This window comes from Corvus moneduloides, chromosome 11, assembly GCF_009650955.1.
Source record: "Corvus moneduloides isolate bCorMon1 chromosome 11, bCorMon1.pri, whole genome shotgun sequence".
Classification (NCBI taxonomy): Eukaryota; Metazoa; Chordata; class Aves; order Passeriformes; family Corvidae; genus Corvus; species Corvus moneduloides.
In genome coordinates, this window is record NC_045486.1 from 8,066,111 (window position 1) to 8,087,796 (window position 21,686).

At 44.6% G+C, this 21,686-nt stretch overlaps 1 protein-coding gene across 33 annotated transcripts in view; it reads left to right on the forward strand.

Annotated features, from left to right (window-relative positions):
- CADPS (calcium dependent secretion activator) overlaps window positions 1–21,686 on the forward strand; it is a 210,860-nt gene that overhangs the window by 42,872 nt on the left and 146,302 nt on the right. For all 33 annotated transcript variants that reach the window (XM_032121008.1, XM_032121010.1, XM_032121013.1 and 30 more), the window contains exon 3: window positions 4,132–4,464. In XM_032121008.1, coding sequence (XP_031976899.1) covers window positions 4,132–4,464 — 333 coding nt within the window. The remainder of the gene's footprint in view (window positions 1–4,131; window positions 4,465–21,686) is intronic.

The following is a 21,686-nucleotide window of genomic DNA, read 5'->3' on the forward strand; positions in this document are numbered from 1 at the left end:
AGAGACAATGCAATGCTCTTATGAATCACCCCTATTCACAGATGGGGTTGAATTCTGAATTAATGGATTGTCCATTATCACACAGTATGAAGCAAAGGCAAGTGCAAAGTGGCTTCTGTCTGATGTCTGGTACATCACAATGTTTGGGAGGTTCAGGGTTTGAATGTAAACCATGGAACAACCATAGCAACCCCTATACCATGGTGTTTCCTTATAGCCTGATTATGGGGAAGACCGCCCTTCCTTTGAGATGAAAAATAATTTCCTGATACTTTTAAATGGTGAGTTTGCCATCTTCACTCTAAAACAGGGAAGATGGCAAAATCAGTAAAATCAATGTCATGTGCTCCCTGTTAAAAATACTGAGAGAAATCTGGGCAGCACATTCAGTTCTTCTGGAAGCTTTTGCATTGTGTCCAATTGACTTTGGGATTTTCAGCAAGAGTCTTGTCTTTTCTCTTTGGCATGACAAGTACTGCAAAGCAAAGGGGGAGGGAAGAGGATGTGCATCTATAAAACTAGATGATACCAGAGAACATGAAGCATCATTCATAATTGTGCAAAAGAATAATTATGCATGTCTTTTTGCACCTCTTTGTATGCAGGCTATAATGCTGCCTTTTATATCTCTGCTCAGAAGGAAAGAGCTTCTGGTTTTGAAGGAAATCAGTGCTTGTGATTTCTATGAGGAGTGTTGTTTATTTTTTTGCTAGCCTGTCTGCAAACCATTTCTCTTTCTCCCTAGAGCTATTCTGTCACAGAAGGTGAAGATTTTGAATTGCCTACATAAAATATTTCTCTAGAAGTGCAATCTAAGAGGGGATCAAAATCAGATACTAAAACTGAAGAGAATTTTAACTCTATAGGATATGACAACAGCTGCTTCTGTGTAAGGAAAGCACAAGTTATCTCTGGATTAACTCTGTTAAACCAGCCTAGTAGTTCCTGATCCATCGTTCTTTGTACAGGAAGAAAGTAGAGAGCCATTTACATCTTTTATCAGAAAAGAAATTGCCAAGGGATCATCACAGCTTCACTGAACAGGTGCTCTTAAAGAAAGTTTTCAAGATGGCGTGAGCTGTGTTTTAGGATGTAAGAGCAGCATAATCTGTTCAGATAAGATTATTGGGCAGGAAAAGGAAACTGCTTAAAACCAGGTAAAATATATCCCTATTTCATTGCAGGGTCTGGCTGAGCATTGTCACCTCCAGAAGTCCTGTGCTGTATAAATGCCCCAAGTTGAAACCAAACTGAAAAAGAGCAGTAGATTAGCACTAGATGTACACAAGCCCATGTCTTCAAGTGGACCCTCCACTGGCTCTGTCCTGCTTAAAACAGGCCACATAGAGTGTAATGCATCACTGTGTCCTTTAGTATAACTTTCTTTTTCTTCTTTTTAACTGTTGGTCTCCTTTTATTGATGGCTGTGTGCTCTCAGCTTCTATGCAGCTGAAGCTTGGCTGTGTGGCTCTTCCTCGGCACCAGCTGCAGTGGCACAAGGCAAAGCCTGGCCACAGAAAGCCTCTGCCCCTCAGTGCCTGAGCAGTGTTCCCTGCTGAGAGTGTTCTACCCTCCTTCTCTGCAGAGACGTGCCCACCTTGGTTGATCCATTGTGCAAATCATGGCAGATCCTGCTTATCTCAGCTCCTGCAAATCTCAGTTTTATTCAATTAACTGTCTTTCTGCTGGGTGCTATCTAGAAATCAGCATTTACTGATCTATAAATCTGAATGATGGCTTGGAAAACATGCAGCTGAAACTGCTCATCTCTGTTCAGGACATGGCTGATGTTTCTAAAAGGTCCACTTATTAATGGTGCAGAATAATTTCATTACCTGGGAATGATTGGTTTTTTGCAGAGGGAAAAAAGGTAAGGGTGACATTGCAGGTCAGAAATGCATTTGCTGTTGCCTTGAATGTGTTTGCATGACCACATTTTGCTGTTATTCTGGCTGTCAGGGTAAGCATGTGGTTGTCAGTCTTAGGCTAGTTCACAGGCTGTTATCAAATTAAAAAATTGAGTGATCCACTGCTGCTCTGCAAAGCATCGCTGTGCCTGCAGGAATGCTGCAGCCCTGTGTGCACAGACAGGCCCAGCATACTTCAGCACACTGCAGGGGAGCTTTTCTCAGGTCCTTTTCTCAGGTCCTCATTAGAAAACGAGTAAAGATTTGTCTGTCAACCAGCACATTTTGCAGCAGTTGCTTCAGTGCATATGATGGAAGATTTCCACTCTGCTGTGGGCAGACAGAGACACAGTGGCATGGTGGGCTCATCTGTGCGTGTGGCAGGAGATGCCTGACCCAGCTCCTGGAGGTCAGTTCTCTTCTTCAAAGTTTGGTGTGTGCACCCATGCTAGGATTTTGTTCTAGGCAATTCTTGGCTTCTGGCAACCCTACTAAGCAGTCCTACAGCCAGGTGACTCACCTGGTATTTTTTAAAGAAAACAGGACAAAACACCTTTTTTTAATCTTTTTTTTATCTTCCTATTTCACGGTTTCTGCTGCTTTGTGTCTGACTGGTGCTCCCCTGTGCATGCCTCCTTCCTGCCAGCTGCAGCCTTCCTTTCCTCTGCTGGCTGCTGCTCCACACCCAGGGAGGAAAAATCAGGGCTGAGGGAATATGGGGAGCCAGATCCCACTGCTCACGATGCTGGGGGTGAGGACCATGGATAACAACAGCCACTGGTGCTGGCAGGATGGGAAGTCATTAGCACTGTCACACAGGTTCAAGTCTGAGCACCTGGCATGGATGAGGAGACATGGGAGCCCAGGATGTTGCAGTGGGGCTGGTCACTGTGACCTCCCACCATTTCCTTAAGTCAGTGTGTTGATAATTTCCTTGGCTGCATCAGGAGCTTGGGTCTTAATAGCTCTCACCCATTACTTGAAAACACCTGCACATACCTGGGGCGTTATCACTCATATTTAATCTCTACAAGGAAATGAAGCACATGCTGCTGTTGTTTCAGCATGGACTGAAGAGGTTGCTGGTGGCATCCTGCCTGTCTTGTCTGCAGGGAGTGAGTACTCCCATGGTGGTAAACATTGGCAGGAAACAGCCCAGCTCTTCCTCAGCATCATTTTTGGGCTAGTTCTTGGACAAAACCCACTACAACAGATTCCTGTGCCATCAAGCATCTAGGAACATGGATTGCTGTGTTGCTGAATGGTATATAAAAAAAAATCTATTGTGTCCTTAGGTCATCCTCAAGCTCTTTAATTATTGAGAAGTGACAGATACACCTCTGTGAGTGCACAGCTTCTTCCCAAGCTGCTGTATTCATCAGTTCTCAGCATTATTAATAAAACAGCAGTTTTCTTACTGGATATTGATTGCTCTTCTGTGTTCAGGACTTGGGAGAGGAGAGCCAACACAATATCCCTCTGTCTCTCTCACCCTTCATCTCTGTGTTGCTCCCAGTACATCTGTGGTCTGTAGGAGTCAACAACAGTCAACTCCTACAATGTTTTGACCCTTTTGCTGCTCTTGCAGTGGGAAGAACATCTTTATCAAATGTCTTCTCCCTCCCTTTCTCCTGCTATCAGTGCCCTGCACCTCTGCAAAGGTTCAAGCCTTGCTGAACCATCTTGCACTTCCCATTCCTGTGACAGCAGGGCTGATGGCAAGGATCTCCTCTGGTGCAGCAGAATTAAGGTGTAAGTCTGGTCATTGCAGAGGTTTCCCAGGGGCCTGGCTACCAGGATAAATCCAGTGCAGTGCTTTTGTCTTGAGTAAGATGACTTTACTCCCTCTAACAGGGCAGAACTTGGTTAGGTGAATGTAGTTGTGCAAAAACTTCCTTATTAAAACATCAGACTGAACAAAATAAAATCCTGCTCTCCTGAAGGGCATTTATGTATCTGGTGAGGTGTGACCATAACATCACATCAAATCCTAATTGCATCAAAATCTTTTATTTTAGTGGAGGCAAAGCAGAAACTTCACCTGATTTCATTACACTTCCCAAAGTACAGCTGAAACCTCTGGCAGCATGTGGCACTTGAGTGAGAAGTTAGAGAATGTCCTGGCAGTCGATAGGCAGCTTCCCAGCAGTGAAACCACTTTTTGTGGTACTTAAAGGGGATTTTTTTTAACTGACACCGTTTGAAATCACCCTTTTCTTTGCAGGTATTCCTGAAAAGTGACCGCGTTGCCAGGATGGTGCAGAGTGGAGGGTGCTCAGCAAATGACTCCCGGGAGGTCTTCAAGAAGCACATTGAGAAGAGAGTGCGCAGCCTGCCAGAAATTGATGGCCTCAGCAAGGAGACAGTCCTGAGCTCTTGGATGGCAAAGTTTGATGCCATTTACCGTGGGGAGGAGGATCCCCGGAAGCAACAGGCCAGGATGACAGCGAGTGCTGCCTCAGAGCTCATTCTCAGCAAGGAGCAGCTCTATGAGATGTTCCAGAACATTTTGGGGATCAAGAAATTTGAGCATCAGCTTCTGTACAATGCATGTCAGGTAAGGTGGGAATGGAACAGGGTTTTTTGGGGAAGGCTTGCCAATGGGAAATACTGGTGTTATAAACTGGAAATTTTGGGTCTGACCAGATTCTTTTGTAGAGAACATCTACCAAGGAGGTGGGGGTTGGTTTATGGTGGGACTTCCGCACTGCCAGTTTTGTTCTGGCTATCCAAGTGGGCCTCCTTCTCTTGCTCATTTTCTTGTGCAATTCCATAGGATTGATGAGATGGGAAAATTTTATTCCTCAGCTCTATATCTGGGTGAGCAGGTTTTTGAGGTGGTTAAGTGGGCTGTTTGGCTGTGGCTTGTTTGTCCTTCCTGTGTCACATCACCAGTCTAAATGACTGAGGTTCTTACAGCCTGTGATACCAGTAATCAGATCCCAGGAGTCCCTGTGGTGGGTGGCTTATGCAAACTTGCTCAGTGAGGTTATACAGGTTCTCCTTAAGTAGAGGGAGCTCTGTGATCCCTGCATGCCTGTGGTGGAAGGAAAGAGCATCCCAAACCCCTGTGACCTCAGGGCAGCTCTGCTTACACTTGAAAATCTTTCCCATTCCTCTCTTTCTACCCCAGCAAGAGCCAGTTCTCCAGAGTTGCGTAGCTGGGACTCTGCTGCGCTGCTTGTGTTTCCAGCAGCTCTTGCTGAGGGCTGTCGGTGGCTATCCAGGCTGTTGGTGACCCAGATTACAGTCCCCTGCTATTGGATATAAATATCACAGGCAGGATAAAGGATGCCAGAGTCACGGAGAGAGTAAGGTGTGAAAGTTTTCGGAGGAGGAGCAGACCTCAATCTTCCCTGTAATTCAGGGCTTCAGCTTCTTCTTGAAATGAATACATTTGAGACCAATTCTGTCTGTCTTCTGTCTAGACATTTCCAATTCTTTTTAAGACACAGAGAATTATGGTTGATTTGTTTTTACCCCTGTAAGGAGCTTAGTTATCTTGCATTTGTTCTTCTTCATCTCAGACCTTAATGGCAGAGTGGGGAGAGTATAATAAATGTCCCTGAGTAATGTGTCTTGATAGCAAAAACCGCAATGGACCTCATAAATTGTTTACACAGATTTTGTGCCTCCATCCTCTGTTGGAAGAATTCTTTAAAATCAAAACCATGTTTTCAGTGGTGTATCAAGAACTGAGTCAGTTCTGCAGTGTTTTGGTTTATTTTTTAACTTAAACCAACTCCAGCCCTGTGTCTCATCCTCCCTTGACCTGTGCTTTGCTAAGGACCAGGGTGGCTTTGTGTAAGCATGTGTGTGATCCTTCCCTCCTGGTTTGTGCTTCCCACTGATGCAGAAAACAGTGTTTGATCACAGCTGCCCTGCTTTGTGGATGATCTCTGCTTTTGAGAACCTTCCTGGCTGACACCATGAACCCAGAGGCTGCTCCCTGCAAACTGCCCTGTTGCATCAAGCAATCTTTTTCCTGCATGGGTCCTGTTTTCAATCTGAAAGTGGAGGATTTAATTCTGGGTCTTTTCTAGTACTTGGAGGCAGTAAACCTGTAATTTAAGCTTTTAGAGAAAGACATAATTTCTGATGAAAGCGAGAATTGGCGTGGGCGTTACTGTTTTTAATACCTGGATAGTGAGGATTAGCTATGCAGAAGGGAAAGCCCTTTGTGCAAGGCACGGCTCAGAAAGCTGCAAAGCCAGCAGTCATTGAGCAGCTGGGTGTTTTCCGGGATGCAGTGGGAGTGGTTAAAGTGCCGTGGTGCCGGTGCAGTGGGGTGGGACCCTGTCCCACGGGGAACAGGTCACTGCTGCTCCTTCCCCCTTTGCAGAGGGAAGGCAGCAGTGAGCACCCAGGGAAACCACAGGCTTTGCTCTGGGGACCCTTTTTTGATGCTACCTGTGGTCATGTCATTTGGGCTATACCAGTGGGGTCTTTGGAGCTCTCTGGCCACCAGCAGCCCTTAGGGGAACGACAGCAGATGCTTTGTACTTCTTTTTTGCCATGAAGCACCAGAATTGCCGTTGAACGCTACTCTTTCCACAGGGCCTCAGCCATTGCTTGCAGCCAGTCTGTTGGGGATAGTCATGAGCTTCTCAGTGGCAATTTGGCATGGTATAAGCTACACTTTTTTTGACCTATGCTTGTCTGCCGTGCTTGGGATGAATTGGGAAAAGCAGCCTTTTCCCTGGCAGGCTGTCTGAATGCCACCACTCTCCAGAGTGGCAGCACTGTGCTGTTCATGCAGTTTTATCAGTCAGTCACCTGTGATTAGAAAAGCAAAGCCCATTGTCTTCTGTGGAGGGGCTGGCCTGTGCTCTCCCTTGCCTTGGTGTGCCGGGTGAAATTGCCCAGAGGCTGTGCAAGAATGCAAGGGGTGACAAGGCTTTGCCTAGTTGTCCTCTGAAAGCATGAGCAGGAATGGTGCTGAGAGTACCAAACACTGCTGGTACTTCTGTGGTCTGAAAGTAGATGCTTTTCTCTATGCAGCCTCCTGTTACATCACATTAATTGCATAATGATTGCATCACTGGGACTGTATTTCCATTCACTTCTGAGATAATATTTTGTTTGTGCACAAGGAGGATGATTTCTAAAGAGATTTTTTAATACAATATCCCCAGGTGGCATGAGATAAGTGTATTTTTAATGTGATAGCAGTGATTTAGCAGGATCTGAGACAGCAGTTATTGATAGCAAGGTATTGATGCAGTTGGAAAGGCTTTTAGGAAACAAAGATGGGAAGTGGTGTTAGCAGAATAGTTGTGAAGATTACAGTGTTGTTAAGCACAAGCTCTGACTAGAACATTTTAAATAATACACAGTCTTGCATTTTTGCATAACACATGCCACGTGGTTGGTGTTTCTGCTCCACTGGAGTCAGTGTGGGAATTGAGCATCTCTGGCTCTAGCAGCGAGCTCCTCTGCTGTGTGAGAGGTGTGGTGCAGGGAGAAGTCTGTTTCAGTCTGGGGTTTCTGGTCCAGAACCTGTTGGCAAGACTTAAATTTAGCTCTTCTGCTTTGTATTTAACCTGTGGCTGTGGAAGAGTCATAGAGGAGCTGTTTTCTGTAAGTGTTGGGCAATTCCAAACTTGGGTTCTTGCTGCATTTCCTTGGGTATTCTTATTTCCTGCTGACCTTCATGATGGCTGAATTCAGCAGCATCTCTGAAAATCAGGCTGTGGTATTCTCTCTGTCTTGTTCTTTCCCAGCCATAGGGCAGTGATTTACTTTTCTGTCTCAAGCTGTGTTTGGAAGTAATTTTTAGCTATGATGAGAAGAGCCAGAGCTGGTACAGTGCTGTTTGGTTAATCCAGCAGCAGGAGCAGATGTCCAGATCGTGTCTGTGATGAGCTGTGCTACTCCATCCTCCTGCTTCAGAGGAAGACTGTGCTCTCCCTGCAGAACTGCCTGAACTCTCAGGCTTCACAGTCACTTTCTCTTCTTTCCTGGGCCTGAAGTGTCCCATATACTGTGGCAAAATAACCTGTGCTAAGCGTAGTTCCCTTAGATGTAAGATTTGAAAGCAAATAACTAAATACAGGCATGTCCAACCTGCTGAGTGATACTAATACATGGTTGTGGTTTTTCAGCATCTATTTCTGTCCATCTGTGTAGAAGGCAAAACATCAGAGAAGTGTGCATGTGTGGGTGGGCTGCAACACACAACAGGTCTCATCGCTGTCTGGTGGCTATTTCATGTAAAGCATAAAGACTTTTTACCAGTGCAATTGGAATTGTTTCCTAAGTTTTGGGGCCCTGTGATTTTAACTAGGAAACATTTCAACCCAAATTTTCTTGAATGGAGCTGGCTTAAAACTAGAATTCACTGTTTTGACATTTATTTTTGCAGCTGAATTAGGACACTATGTCCAAAGGCTGACATTTCTCACAAAGCAGAAAGTTTCCCTGCCAAAAAAACCTGACTCAAGTGTTTGATTTTAGCTCAAGTCAATATTAGAAATGATTTGCTGAGGTGTCTTGCCTTCTGCCCCTCTCTCTCATCTCTGCAGTTTGTGGTTCTACCAAACTTGGTTTCTTTACTTGCTCTGATGTGTTGAGCCCCTCATGTGCCTGTCACACGCCCAACATGTGTCAATCATATGCCTGGCACACGGTCACATGGCCATCATGTACCCAGTGTGTGCCAAACACGTGGCATGAGCTGACTTTGCTGACTTAGCTAAAAGTTGGAGACATCTCCTTAAAAATATTTCGTAAGTCCTTTCTGTTTGCAGAGAAGCTGGAGTGGTACTTGGAAGCTGCAGCCCAAGTAGGATAGAAACTCATGTGAGGCACTGTGACAGCTCAGACAGTGAGATGAAGGCTAAGGTCACCTCAGAATAAATGTTTGGTTTGTGTATATCCTCCCCAGACCAAGTATTTCATTTAGTTTGTTGTGATTAAGAATTCCCAGCCATGCCTTGCTAAGAGCATTGAGCCCAGGATTGTTGTACACAGCATGGAGTTACCTGTCTGTGCACATCTCTGTGCCTTCAGTTCAGGGACTCAGGGGTTTATGATCAGATCCATCCCTTCTGCTCCCCATTTAAAGAAAACAAAGCAATTCCTTTTTATTCTAGCTTCATCTTGAAGCTCAATGTCTATGAAATGTGTATCTGCAGTTCTGAGCATTTAAGCACTAAGTATAGCCATAATGACCCCTCTGAAAGGGTGGGAGGTTTGCTTGGATCCCACAGCCCCCTACAAACAGCCTGTCCTGGGGATGGTGGTTGTGAGCTGGGACTGCTATGGGGCTGCAGGCAAGAACCAGTGAGCCTCCGTGGCCTCCTCTCTCCAGGGCTGGATGCATGTGCCATGGACAACCAGCAGCTTTGTCGAGCACTGCTTGGCCTCTTGCAAATCCCTAGGGCATCAGCCTTACCCTCTGGCACTTTTTTCCCTCTTTCACTATTTAAAACTCCTTTTGGTTGCTCCACCTATTTTCACACTGTGAGCATCATCCCTGCCCCGCCTTCTCCCCCCCCCACTTAAAACAAAGCCATCACCAATAAAAATGGGTTAAAGTGGTTTAGAGATGATCAAAAGCTTCAAAATCCATGAAATGTCGTGGTCTGTTTTCAGTAATTCTGTATTTATTTCCATGGAAACAGAAATGGCAGCCTGGAGCCTTCTGCAGGGTTGTAATTACTCCTGTAGCAGCCAGTGGCAGCCACAGAATCCTGTCAGGGCCCGAACATCTCCCAGAGCCTGCTGTGATTTAGCACCCAATAGGAAATTGAAAAAAGGAAAAAGTGCTGGGAAGTGAATGAAATCTTCCCTGTCATAACAATGCAACGTGGATACACACATGGTCCTTTGGGGAGGAGAGGCAGTTGCCCTTCTTCATCAGCTGAGGGTGCAACGTTTTGAAGAACGATGTTGGCATGGGAGGGCAGAGGAACTGAGAGGGACAGTGCAATGTCAGGGAAGGGGCGAGGGTGGTGTCTAGCTCTGCTGGACCCTCGGTTGCCAGATACATCCTTTGAGAGGGGTTTGCTGATGGAGGTTACCCAGAAGGTACAGAGAAGTCCCATGATTGTCCCTGTTGGTCCCAGGCAGTGCAGAAACAGTGACCCTATGTGTGATGCATTGTTTGATGTCTATAATTTGGAGCGGGAGAGGTGGTTGAGATGGGTCATCTCTCAGTTCCAGCATCCAATGAGAGCTGCAGGGAAGTCCTCAGCCAGTTGGAGGGACAGGGCAGGGCAGCAAGCGGGGTGGCCCTGCCAGCCCAGCAGTGTGCCACAATGCTGCTGCCTTTTGGGGAGGACAATGCAGAGATCACTCTCTGCCAGGGTGGGACCCAAGCTGTCATCATCCAGTGTCTGATTTGCACAGACATGTGTGGACCTATGTGCGCACCCATTAGCTGCAGGATCAGCTTATGTTCTGTGCTGTTATGGACTTAGAGAGCAATCTTGGCCCTTGTAATTAAATTTAAAGCAAATTAGCTCTTCTATTAAACAAAATAAATCTGATGTAGCCTAGTGCTGTATTCTCCAGCTATGGCTGATCAATCGTTCCTGCGAAAAGCAGGCAAATGCTGCTGAGCAGATGGTCTTGGCTGAGGCATGGTCAATTAAACTAATTAAAGATGCTTTCATTTAATCAGAGGGTGTTTTAACCCTGTTAACTGCCAGTTGGGAATGTGTTTTTGTGTACTAGGAACTTCCAGTTCTGGCCCTTCTATGGACTTCTGCTGGTTTTCAGACCCATTACAGAAACCAGGCTAGAGTGTGCATCCAAACATATATCTAGCAGAGAAATTATAATGTCATGCAACAATAGTGATGACTTGCAAAGGAGAATTCAGTTGTTTTCTTCTGACACTAACCAGAAATGTTTATTAGCCTGAAGAACTCTTCTGCAATGAATCCTTCCCACGCTACCTCCTGCCAGCCTTCCCTCTGGATTTAAGGGTGTGGCTGCCTCTCCACAGCCTAGCCAAATGTCACTTATTCCACCAAAACAAGCAGTGGGTTGTCATGGTGTATTATTTAAGGGACAGAAAATGGTTTCAGCATCCAGACAGGTTCTGGAGTGGAGGAGCAGCCTCTTATTTCAGCTCTGTGCTGCTATTTAAAACATCTTGGCTGCTGGAAGCTCCTCTTCCTAGGGGCTCTGGAGATGAGTTTAATTCATTATTTGCTGCAGGAGTCCACGAGGACTGTGAGCTGAAGCCTTCTTTTCAGATTCTGTGATTTGTCACAACTGGGCACCCTCACAATTTCCTGTCCCCCGCTTCTGATCTGCTCCCCTGCCCTCGCTGTAAGGGGTGACACCACTTGCCAGTATGGTAAGAGCCACCAAGAGAGCTTGTTAGTCTCATGGAAGATCATGCCAAATGTTCTCAAGAAGCAGCACTAGAACAAACTCATGCGTAGAGGCCATGAGTGACCCCCTCTCTGGGCTGCACAAAAGGCTGCAGCATGCTGGGACCCCCTTCCTCTGCCTTTCCAGCAGCTTGTACAGATTAAATTAGAAACAGTTGTACTTTATCCAGAGGCCATGTGGACAACTCCTGCTTCAGCAATATGGATCCCTGCAGCTACATTAGGGCTAAAATCAGGATGATTTTCAAGATGTTCATCCTTTGTGAAATGATAAAACCCTTTTTTACCCTTATCTAATTAATGAGATGTTTTTATGGTGCAGCATCAGCAGAACGCTCTTTGTTGTCTGTGTGGATTGATTAATTTCTGCAGTTTAAGGCTTAAACTACCATCAAGATATCTCTTCCATTTATTTTTGTTTCAACTGGCCCATGAATACTTTTCATCATCTGCATTCATGCTGTAAAAGAATGCATAAAAAATAACTATGGTTACCTTATAAAACATCATATCGATGACTTGACATTTCCAGTCTATCTTAGCCCCTTTATTGAAGGACTGTTGTTTCTTTTCTTTCACTGAAAACATAGTTGTTGGCGTGACTTTTCTGCTGCTTAGCCAATGTTTGGGGTTTTTTTCCACCAGATTGGGAGCCTCATTTCAAATGGATGTTTATTAATACGATTTCGTTTCCCTACTACAACCTTGCATTCTGAAAAGAGTAAGTTGGGTTGTGAATTCCTGGCTCTAGGTAGGAGCAGTTGGGGAAAGTATGAAGGATTTAACTAGCTGGTATGTTGATCTGCTGCCATTTGCAGACTAGCCGAGGTCTCTGGGAAGAGAAACACTTTGATCCTGAGATATTAACTGGGAGATCTGTTCTGGTGTCTGCTGCCTCTGCAAGTGCCTGGCTGCTTCCACCTCTGAGCTTTATTTTGGGAATAGATCAGAAGATGGACCATTTCTGGCACAGTTGGGCAGGGAGATGCTGAAGCGGTGGGGAAGGTTTTGCAAAAGCTTGAGAAATAGGAGAGTCCTTGAGCATCACTAAGTGTAACAACATTGGGGAATTACAGCTTGAAACTGTTTCAGTGGAGAGGAGATGTGGGATGGCAAAAGTACAGACTCCAGAAGTGTTACCTGTATTGTTTTTGTCAGAGAGTAGACTGAAAAATGGGGGAGCAAGTGGAGAATCAGCAAGTTGCTGATTTAGAAGAAATCACTTTGCACTGAAAAACCCAATGATCCCATGGAGTACGTTGCCACGTGCAGGGTAGTCCAGCCTCAAAACACCTGGTGGGTTTGCCCAAGGAGAAGCCAAGCCAAATGTTGCCCATCACAGGGGAGAGGGAGTGGTAGCTAAATGTGCTACATAAAAATTAAATGTTTACTGCTAATCTCTCCCCAAAAAATCAAAAAACAAACCAACATAAAATGCAGCTGCGATGGGCCGGAGTGCAGATTCTGAGTTGGCTTCCATGGTGTCTGGTTCCAAGGATTCCAAAGGTGGAACTCGGCTCTCAAAATGCTGTCTTTATTTTGAGCAATCTCTCTTGCTTCCCTAACTTTGAATTCAGTGCAAGCCACTGTACATAAAAACCAATTTCTCACTGTGGAGAAACACTGTGGACTGTGTCTTATTAGGAAAGGAAAATGTCACTCCTCCTGTTTGTCTTTCCCTCAGCCAGAGATGATGAGCAGAAGACATGACAAAGAAATGACCCCACTGGCCCCTTTTGGAGAAAGTAATCTTGTTTTTTCTTTGAGCAGCATTTGTTCTCTGCAGTACACATTCCTGTCAATCAGCCTAGGAGGCCTTGGGAGACAGAAGGGGTGTTATCCAGACCTCTCTCTCTTTAAGCAAGGAACTGCTAGCTGCAAAAGAACCCATATGTGATGCTTATCTTAAGGAAGGCTGGAATACTTAATAAGACATAACTGATGCATGACCCTGCACTATGTTAATGCCTCTCTTTCTCTTCCTTTTAACTGGGAATACAATGCAGCTATTAGAATTTATTTTTGCACATAGGTCTTTAAATCTAATTTGAATTCCACATGAAAATCTCAATGCTTTGCAGCACTTCAACCCTTGCTCATGTATTTTACCTTCCTGGGGAACTTTTAGTGCCTATCGCAAGAGCAAAATGGAAAGATACACAGTCATAGTTGCACATAGCAGGGGTTATACATGGTCATGCTGGCTTGTGCCAGAGCTCCAGGGTTTTCATTTCAGCACTCAATGTCTTATCAGAGAGCCTGGACTGGTTCCCACTGAGCTGTGCTAGCCTAAGGTTACACACTATTCTTTTGGTTTTCTTTTTATCATGTTATATAGAGAGATCATTCTTCTGACATACATCATCCACTAAGGGAATATTTTGAAAGTTCTATATTAATATTTTACTATGTTTTCTCTAATCTTATTTCTGTAAGATGTGGTTTTCTCAGGGCTGCTTCTTTGCAGTCCATAATGTGTTCAGATTCCCAGAAAAGGAAATTATTTTAAAAAAAAATTATTCACCGGTCCTTTCCTCCACTCCTGACATTTCATTCTTCAGGCCACCAGTGTTCCATGCAACTTGAGAAATCCTTCATGTCACAGCTTGGGATGTGATAGACAGTGTAATTTTAGTTCAGAAGTAACTTTGGGAGTTGGATGGATCAGGCCATAGTAAGTACTTCATGAATATAAAATTCAGCTGGGTTAATCTTCCAGTTTTCATCTAAAAAGTACCAAATTAAAAAGAGAATAGGTATATTTCTTAACAGAAATGAGATGCCAAGAATTTTCTTCAAAAGGATATCAAAGTAGGCACATATTTGTTCCCACTGAGCTGACTATAAATTGGGAAATGATCAACAAAATAGATTTCACGCATTTCAAAGGCTCAGCCTCAATATCCCTAACTTATGTAACCTGCTCCTTACCTCCATTTCAGTGCAGAGTTTTCATATTCAATATACTACATTTTTTCTGGAACTTCTGATTCTATTCATGTTTTGTGAGAAATTAGAGTGCAAGTTCAGTAGGGAATTGGATGCAACACAACTTCAAATACAGCTTCTCATGTATTTAAAAGGCCTACAGTAGCCTCAAATAATGTAAAAACTGTGCTGGCCTCCATGGCACAGATGTTGTATAATGCAAGGAGGTAGTGATGTTTCCTAACAGCAGTGATCTGTGCTTGTGTTTTTCAAGTGTTGTATCCAGTGTTTGGTCCAGTTCTTTTATCTCTGACAGAGAACAGTAAGAAGATGGGGAAGTGATGGCACAGTATTATTTGTCAAGTATTTGTCATTAAGTCTTTGTAGAAACATAGTTGCAACAAGAGGGAAAAAACCAATTGCATCCCTTTAACAAAGAGAATGGTGTAGAAGCCAGGGTACCTTGAGATTTATGGCAATACTGAGCTGATGTACCCCACATGAAAAGACTTAGGAGGCTTGAGAGAGAGACATAAACCTCTGAAGCAGCTCAAATCAGACTTCAGGGCCATGGGTGTTTTGCTGTAGAGCTGGAGGCTGTAGATGTTAGACAGGGAAGTGAGCAGAGTTTCCCAAGAGCTCTGTATGTGAGCACTGAGTGCTGGTGGCCCAGGAGAGCACAATGTGGGGTGGATGTTGGAGTCTGAACCCTATTGTGCCACAACCACAGCCATATTCCAGCATGCTGTGTGCTCCTGGGCATTGGTGGAACCAGGCTGCCTGCTTGTGTGTTCAGGCTTGAGCCTTAAGCATTCCTCAGACATGCAGAGGAGACAGCTAAAATTACAGGCATTTCCCACAATAAATGAGCAAAAGAGCAAATGCATAATTTTACTGTCCTCTTCTGAATGTGCTGCATGGGGCATGATGTTTGCAGTGAAAAAAGGTGCGGGGGAGGGAGCAGGCACAGTGACAGATAGTGACCACAGGTAAGGCACCCAGACTTTGCCCAACAGCCTGTTGAGTTTTGGTTAAGTACCTGCTCATTCTCATGTGTGCAGCTTCTTTCTGCATCATGCCTGACTGCTGCCTGTGTGTGCAGCTATACTGGCAGCAGCAGCAAAACTGCAGATCTCCAGTCATTAGTCCACAGGAAGGGAAACTGGGCAAGGTCTACATTGATGGTATTTTGCTCCAGGTATCAACAGAAAAATGTAAAACGTAGGGCACAGAAAGCAAAATATTAGGTCACCAATAGAGGTGGGAGATCTTGGAAGATAACACAAACTGCAGTGGGATGCTGGAGGGAGTGTAAGGTTTTACTCCTTGGCTGTTCCTTAGCAGAAGGAACATCATTGAAGAGTTCCCTTTTTCCCAGGCTGGAGACCATGAGTTGTTGTCTTCTGCGGAGAGTTTTGCTAAACATAACTATCTTCTTTTGTGACCTAGTTAAGTCCAAAATTGACAGGGAGCAAGCCTTTTTGGTGTTTTAAATGATAAAATTCTAATAGTAGAGTAATTAAATGGTCTCATGTTTCTTCTCAACACCATTCATTTATCCTGCTGATATTTCTGCCAGTTTGTTGGAGAGCTCATGTTGTGCAACATCGGTGGAAGGAGCTGCAGGCATGTGTTTGGCTGCCATTGCCAGGAGTCTTGTGCATCCATGTGCAGAACAAAGACCAGGACTGACAAAATACCTGCAAAAAAGAGATGTTCATAGAGAAATTATTGACACAATAATTTTATTAAGTTCCATGATGCCTGTTAGGTCTAATGAAAATGTCATTTACCAAGTGTAGCATTTTATTTTGTATTTTAAAATCACAGTAAAACCCAGTGCTCTTTATTTCTGATGCAGGGTGTAATATCAGCAGCAGTTCCTCATCATTGTACTCACCATCCTTTCATAGCTTGAAGTCTTATTCCCTTTCCATGCATATCCAAATTCTCACTATCTACACAGGGAGATAGTGGTAAGTCAAGGGGGGGGGGGGGGGGGAGGCAGCAATTTTAAAGTAAAATAGGAGAGCTTTAGATTAGATATTAGGAAGAAATTCTTCACTGTGAGGGTGATTACACACTGGCACAAGTTGCCCAGAGAAGCTGTGGATCCCCCATCCCTGAAGTTTTCAAGGCCAGGTTGGATGGGGCTTGAAGCCACCTAGTCTAGTGAAGGTGTCCCTGCCCATGGCAAGAAGGGTCGGAAAAAATGGTCTTTAAGTTCCCTTTCAACCCAAACCATTCTATGATTCTGTATTTCTATGAAAAATGTAAAATATCAAGTAGTCTTTTTCATTCACCTTCTAAGTCTGCTCTTCATTGACCTTTCTGCTTGTGGATTTTCTCTTTATTTGCCCTTTTTCTCCATAACAGTGGATTTTGTCTGGGAACAGTTGTGCTCAGATGGTTAAGTATCAATTGAGTGTAAATTAGCTGAAGGAGCTGTGGCTGCCACTGTCAAAATGATTCCAAAATTACCTTGTGTGGGAGAGTGATGGTCAGGTCAGACAAGAGAAGCGTGGTTTGGGTCTGCTTGTGGGGAATGGAGTTAGAGGGGATAATGCCAGTTAGATTAATAGAAGAGCAATGCACTCTTAAATACTGGCTTATATGCTGTCAGAGATCCTTCAGGTTGCAGTGGCCCCTCGTGAGGGTGCAGCAGCAGCAGTATTTGGGGAAGGGTCTGTTTCCCATGAACATCTGCAGTATTTGAGATGAGGAACACATGGTTTTTTGAGGCAGGTCCAACAGCTTTCCTCTGGGAAGTCCCTGCTGACAGTATGGTCCTTAGCAAAGCAAGAGGAGAAAACTGGACATAGGTTTTGCTATTGGTTTGGCTCATTGATGAGCTGCTGCTCTCCCCAGGGGTACCAGCTGCAGCCCTACTGCTCCCCCAGCCCTGTCTGATCAGTGCTGGGAGGTGACTCTGCTCCTGACATGTGCAGTCCTTTGCCTGGCTGTGTAATTCCTGATGCCCTTTATTACCACTTAACGCAGGCAATTATTCAGGGTCACTGATTGGCCAATTTGTTCTGGCTTTATGTATGGCAACTGCAAAACAGCTGAGGATGTCTGGCAGCCAATAGAAGTTTTATTTCTGTCGATTAAAATAGCCAAATATATGTTCAATGAGATAATTTGGATCATTGCACTTTCCTATCATAATGCCAGTTGCAGTTTCATCCAGTGTATGGATAAAAACATAAGCAGCATCAATGAAAAAAATAATATCTATTTCTATCCTAAACATACGAGTAGAAATGCTGGCATTGTAACATCAGAGTATGAGCCTGATCTGAGCTTTGTCATTAGTCATCCTGGGAATACCTGGTGTGTTTCAAAATAAGAGTGATTTTTCTGGCTGACGAGAATCAACATACATTTCGTTAACCCAGATCAGTGGTTATCACCATCACGAGAAGCACCATGTGCACCACTGCAAGTCAGAAACTCCCCCTGGTATCTCTATCTTATATTTTGTCTCGTCTGCAGTCGGGGTAGCAATAGAGCAGGGGATGATGGAGGGAAGGACAGTGCAGTGTGCAAGGGCAGGAGAGCAAGCACATCTGTCTCCCTAAGACATCATGCCATACCAGCGTGCCACAGCAGAAGGGAATCTCTCTCTCCACTGTTGCGTGAAATTACTCAATGCCAGGTATCAGTCAAAAGTAAATCTCTCCTGTTCAAAGACAAAGAGTTCATAAGAATCCTTAATAGGAAAACTCTACCCGTGCAGAGGCTGCTGGGAAGGGGTGTGCCAGGGTGCAGGGGAGCAGAGGAAAAGAAAAATGGGTCAAACAAAGTTCTACTGAAAAAGGAGTAAATGCTCATTGATAGCACGAAATCGGATATGACTGTAAACTCTGCTGACATGAATTGGCCTATGCCAATGTCATCCCTGGAGAAGGGAAGGGCAGCTGACAGCAAGTAACAGCAAGGGATGGTCTCAGAAAAATTCACCAAGCAAACCAGAGTTCAGCTTGGAACAGGAGCATTCCCTTTCAAGAATGTCATTAGCTGTCTGCTGCAGGCTGCAATGATTCCTGCCTTAAGATGAAGCAAAACCCATCTCTCTGGTCTGATGGTAGGGATCTGTGTGGAGAGCTTTTCCAGCTGCTCTGGGATGCTCTGGAAAACCCTGGGGAGGGTGTGTGGACACAGCTGAACTGGATATGGGGCCAGTCCCACCTTGCTATGGCAGTTTGCCTGCACTGTTTTCCAGCATCTGAAACCACTGTGCTACCTTTCCTTTTCTCAGGATGCAAGCCTGTAACCTTCAAGAGAGCCTCTAGCACAATTTAGAGGAAAGTCAGCTCCTTTTTTTTTATCCATACTCCCCCTTTTTTCTTTATTTTTTTCTTCTGCTTCAAAAGAGGCTCTGGAGAGGACTTAAAGGTAGAACAAGCAATGAGGAAGTACAAGCTGTCATAAGTAATGTTAAAGCAAGAGTCATACTTGCAGTAAGGTAGCAAGGTGCCTGAGAAGGTGGTGACAGAGTTGTGAAAGATTTTCAAATCTTGTGTCTGATTGATGCCTTGTGGGCTTCAGCTAAGGATTCTCAGGGCATTGGTAGGCAAGGAAAACAGGATGCAGCCACAGCCTCAGTGGGTGTGCTGAGGTCTCCAGCCATGGTGCCAAGGCTTTGGCATGTGTGAAGATACCCCAGGAAACATTGTGAGAAACTGTTGTCTTTCTATAGGGCAGAAAAAAAATCTCTCCTTTATCCCAATCTGGGATCTGTACTATAAAAATATGTTGGAAAGGTCTTGAGAGTTATGTGGAGGGATAAGGAAGAACTAGAAGTTTGACTTACCTGGAGAAATGGTCAAAGTAATTTTTTTGCAAATGTACTGGAGCAATGTTTAACTGCACATGTACAGGAGCAGTAAAACTGGGATCAAAGCAGTTACTCTTGGCTGCCACTGATAGTCGGGGTTGGGAGAACTGGGCAAAGGTTGTGACAGCCTTTCTCTCACCTGAAGGACACATTGGATGTTTTTCTATCAGATACGCTTTAAGTTTAAATGGAGGGTTGGGCCTTAACAGAGCAACTGTAGGCTGAATTTTTAGTATGAGTGTACAGGAGATTGCACAGGATGGGACAAGTGGTTAATTTTGGGCTGGGAGTCCATCCCATGGCTGGGCAGGGTTTGGACACCATGAAAGTGTTATTGCTGAATATAGAATCAGTTATTTAACTGAACTTTGTCTAGCCTGGTTATTTCATGTTAGTCTACAATGAAAGTTGTGGTGGGCTCTGAAAAAGAGTCTTGCAGCCAGGCAGATTGGAGCTGTTCCCTGGCCACCTGCAGCCAAAAGCCTTTGCTATGGAACTGCCGGTTTTAGGAATCAGGGCTGGCATGCATGGAGCACTCAGTGCTGCATGATAGTGAGGATGAGGTGATGGCAGATGAGGGGACACTGCTTTGCCAGATGAAGTTTGTTACAAATTCCCATCTGCTCAGAAGCAGAAGCTATAAGGTTTGTGCTGTACAAGTAATTATTTGTTATACATTTTTAAACATGAAGTCTAGTCCAAACGGCAAATATATTCAGTGTGTGTCATTGTGCAGTTAAGAAGGCTGCCAGCAGCATAAACCAGAATAACTCTGTGTGGTGATCAGGCTGAGATGGGATTTTCTGCTTTGCCCATTTTTTCCTCCCCACGCTTGGGTACTCGTTATCTTAGCTGGGCTCCTGCTCGTATGAGCCAGCATCTTGCAGAGCCAGCTGCTTTGTCACCCCCTCCATTCATTTTTCCTGTGATGGAAAGCACATCTGGCACAGCTGGGAGGTGTTTGGCTGGGTGTGAAAATGGCTCTGGAAAAAATGGAACAGGATTGCTGTTTTTTCTCCCAGTGGAATATGGAAGAGGCAATCTTACATCTCTTAATTTTCAGCAAATTCACGCTGTGGAGTGAACCTGCACATGGTTTATAATGTAGGCACATTTGGGCTGAATGAAGCATTTTTCCAGATTTTTAAGGAACTGGTTGGATTGTTTCAGCAATGTTTTACCCTCCACTCTAAATTCCACTAAAAAAGAGTGGGAGAATGGATTTAAGATGGATCTGAGCATTTTAGAAACAGGAAAGCTTAGGTTTTTAAGGTTGCAGAAAAATGTAGGGAGGAAAACTGTCTGAAAATGAATGCTTTTAGACAGGGTGGGATCTGTTGTGGATTTTGCTCAGCCTGTGAGCCAAAGGATTTTGTTATTCCCTCAGCTCTCATGCAAGGTCGCAGCATGATCCTCAGCTGATTCCTTTGCACGTGTGAAGCAGCACAGGCAGGTACCAGAGCATTTCCCAGATGTGCTGGTTTCCAGCAAGAGCTCCCTTGTTTTCATCACCTTTCTTAACAGCTTTCTTAGCATTTGGGCCATCAGTCCTGTTGGAGCCTGCTTTTCCCTGTTGTTTTTCCCTATAACTCCACTGGAGAAAGAGTGGGATACAGAGGGTATGCAGCAATCTGACCCCATGGGTTGCACACATGCATTATTTTTTTCTACTGCCCTGAGCACTGCTCTCTTGCCCTTGATTTCCATAGATCTCTTTGATTAATAATAAGAAACAGAGGGGAAGGGTTTCAGCTGTAGGTTCCATATGTATATATTCCCATGGGTTTATTGCTGGCAACATCTGGTGATACCTTCATTTGAAGTAAGAGGGTGGTTCTAGCAGTGCAGTTTTGATCAGGTTACAGAGCAGAATGCAAAAAAAAAGCTGAATTCCATGAGAATGCTTCAAGTTGTGGCTTTTCTCTTTAATCTCGTCATTGATGTTTTTCCTAATTTCTAAAAAGAACTGCAGCAGTTGGCTGAGATGAACAGGTACTGGTGCTGCAGACCTACAGTCATGGTTGCACTCTGTCTCACATCTGGATTCCAGCTGTATATTTTGCACTGCTCTCTTACATGTCTTTTCTGCATGTAGAGTACATTGTCCTCAGTGAAAGCTTAAAGGGAAGATTGAGGGTAGACCCAGATGAAATGGGATCAGAGAGCAGGTTATCACCTTATTTTTGCAGCATGCTGCCATCCAGAAAGCACCGAGGGACTTCAACAATAGCAGAGACTGTAATGCCATACTCTGAGTGTCCAGTATATTTTCCCTAACTCTCTAAGCAAAAGTCTTCTGCCCTGCCAACAATTTCCAAGGAAAGAGGTCACGCCTTGCTGAATGTAGTTCAAAATAAACCACATTTCCTCTGAAAGCAGGAGATGACAGTGTTTCTGGCAAAGGAGCTGTCTGGAAGAGTCACTGTGCAGCTACACTGGAGCCTGACCCACCACCCAGCATATATCCCATCCATAATCTTTTGTTCATGTAACTCTGCTGCACAGGACTGTGCCATCTCCCCTGGCATTCCAGCCCTCTCTGTCAGGCTGTCCCTGGGGTTCAAGGGTGGTGGGTACTGTTTCCTCTTCTCCAGTTGTATTGCATCCTGGCATGTGCCAAGGCTGAGGTAGTCCTGCGTGAGTTGGGATGAATGTGTTGGGAAA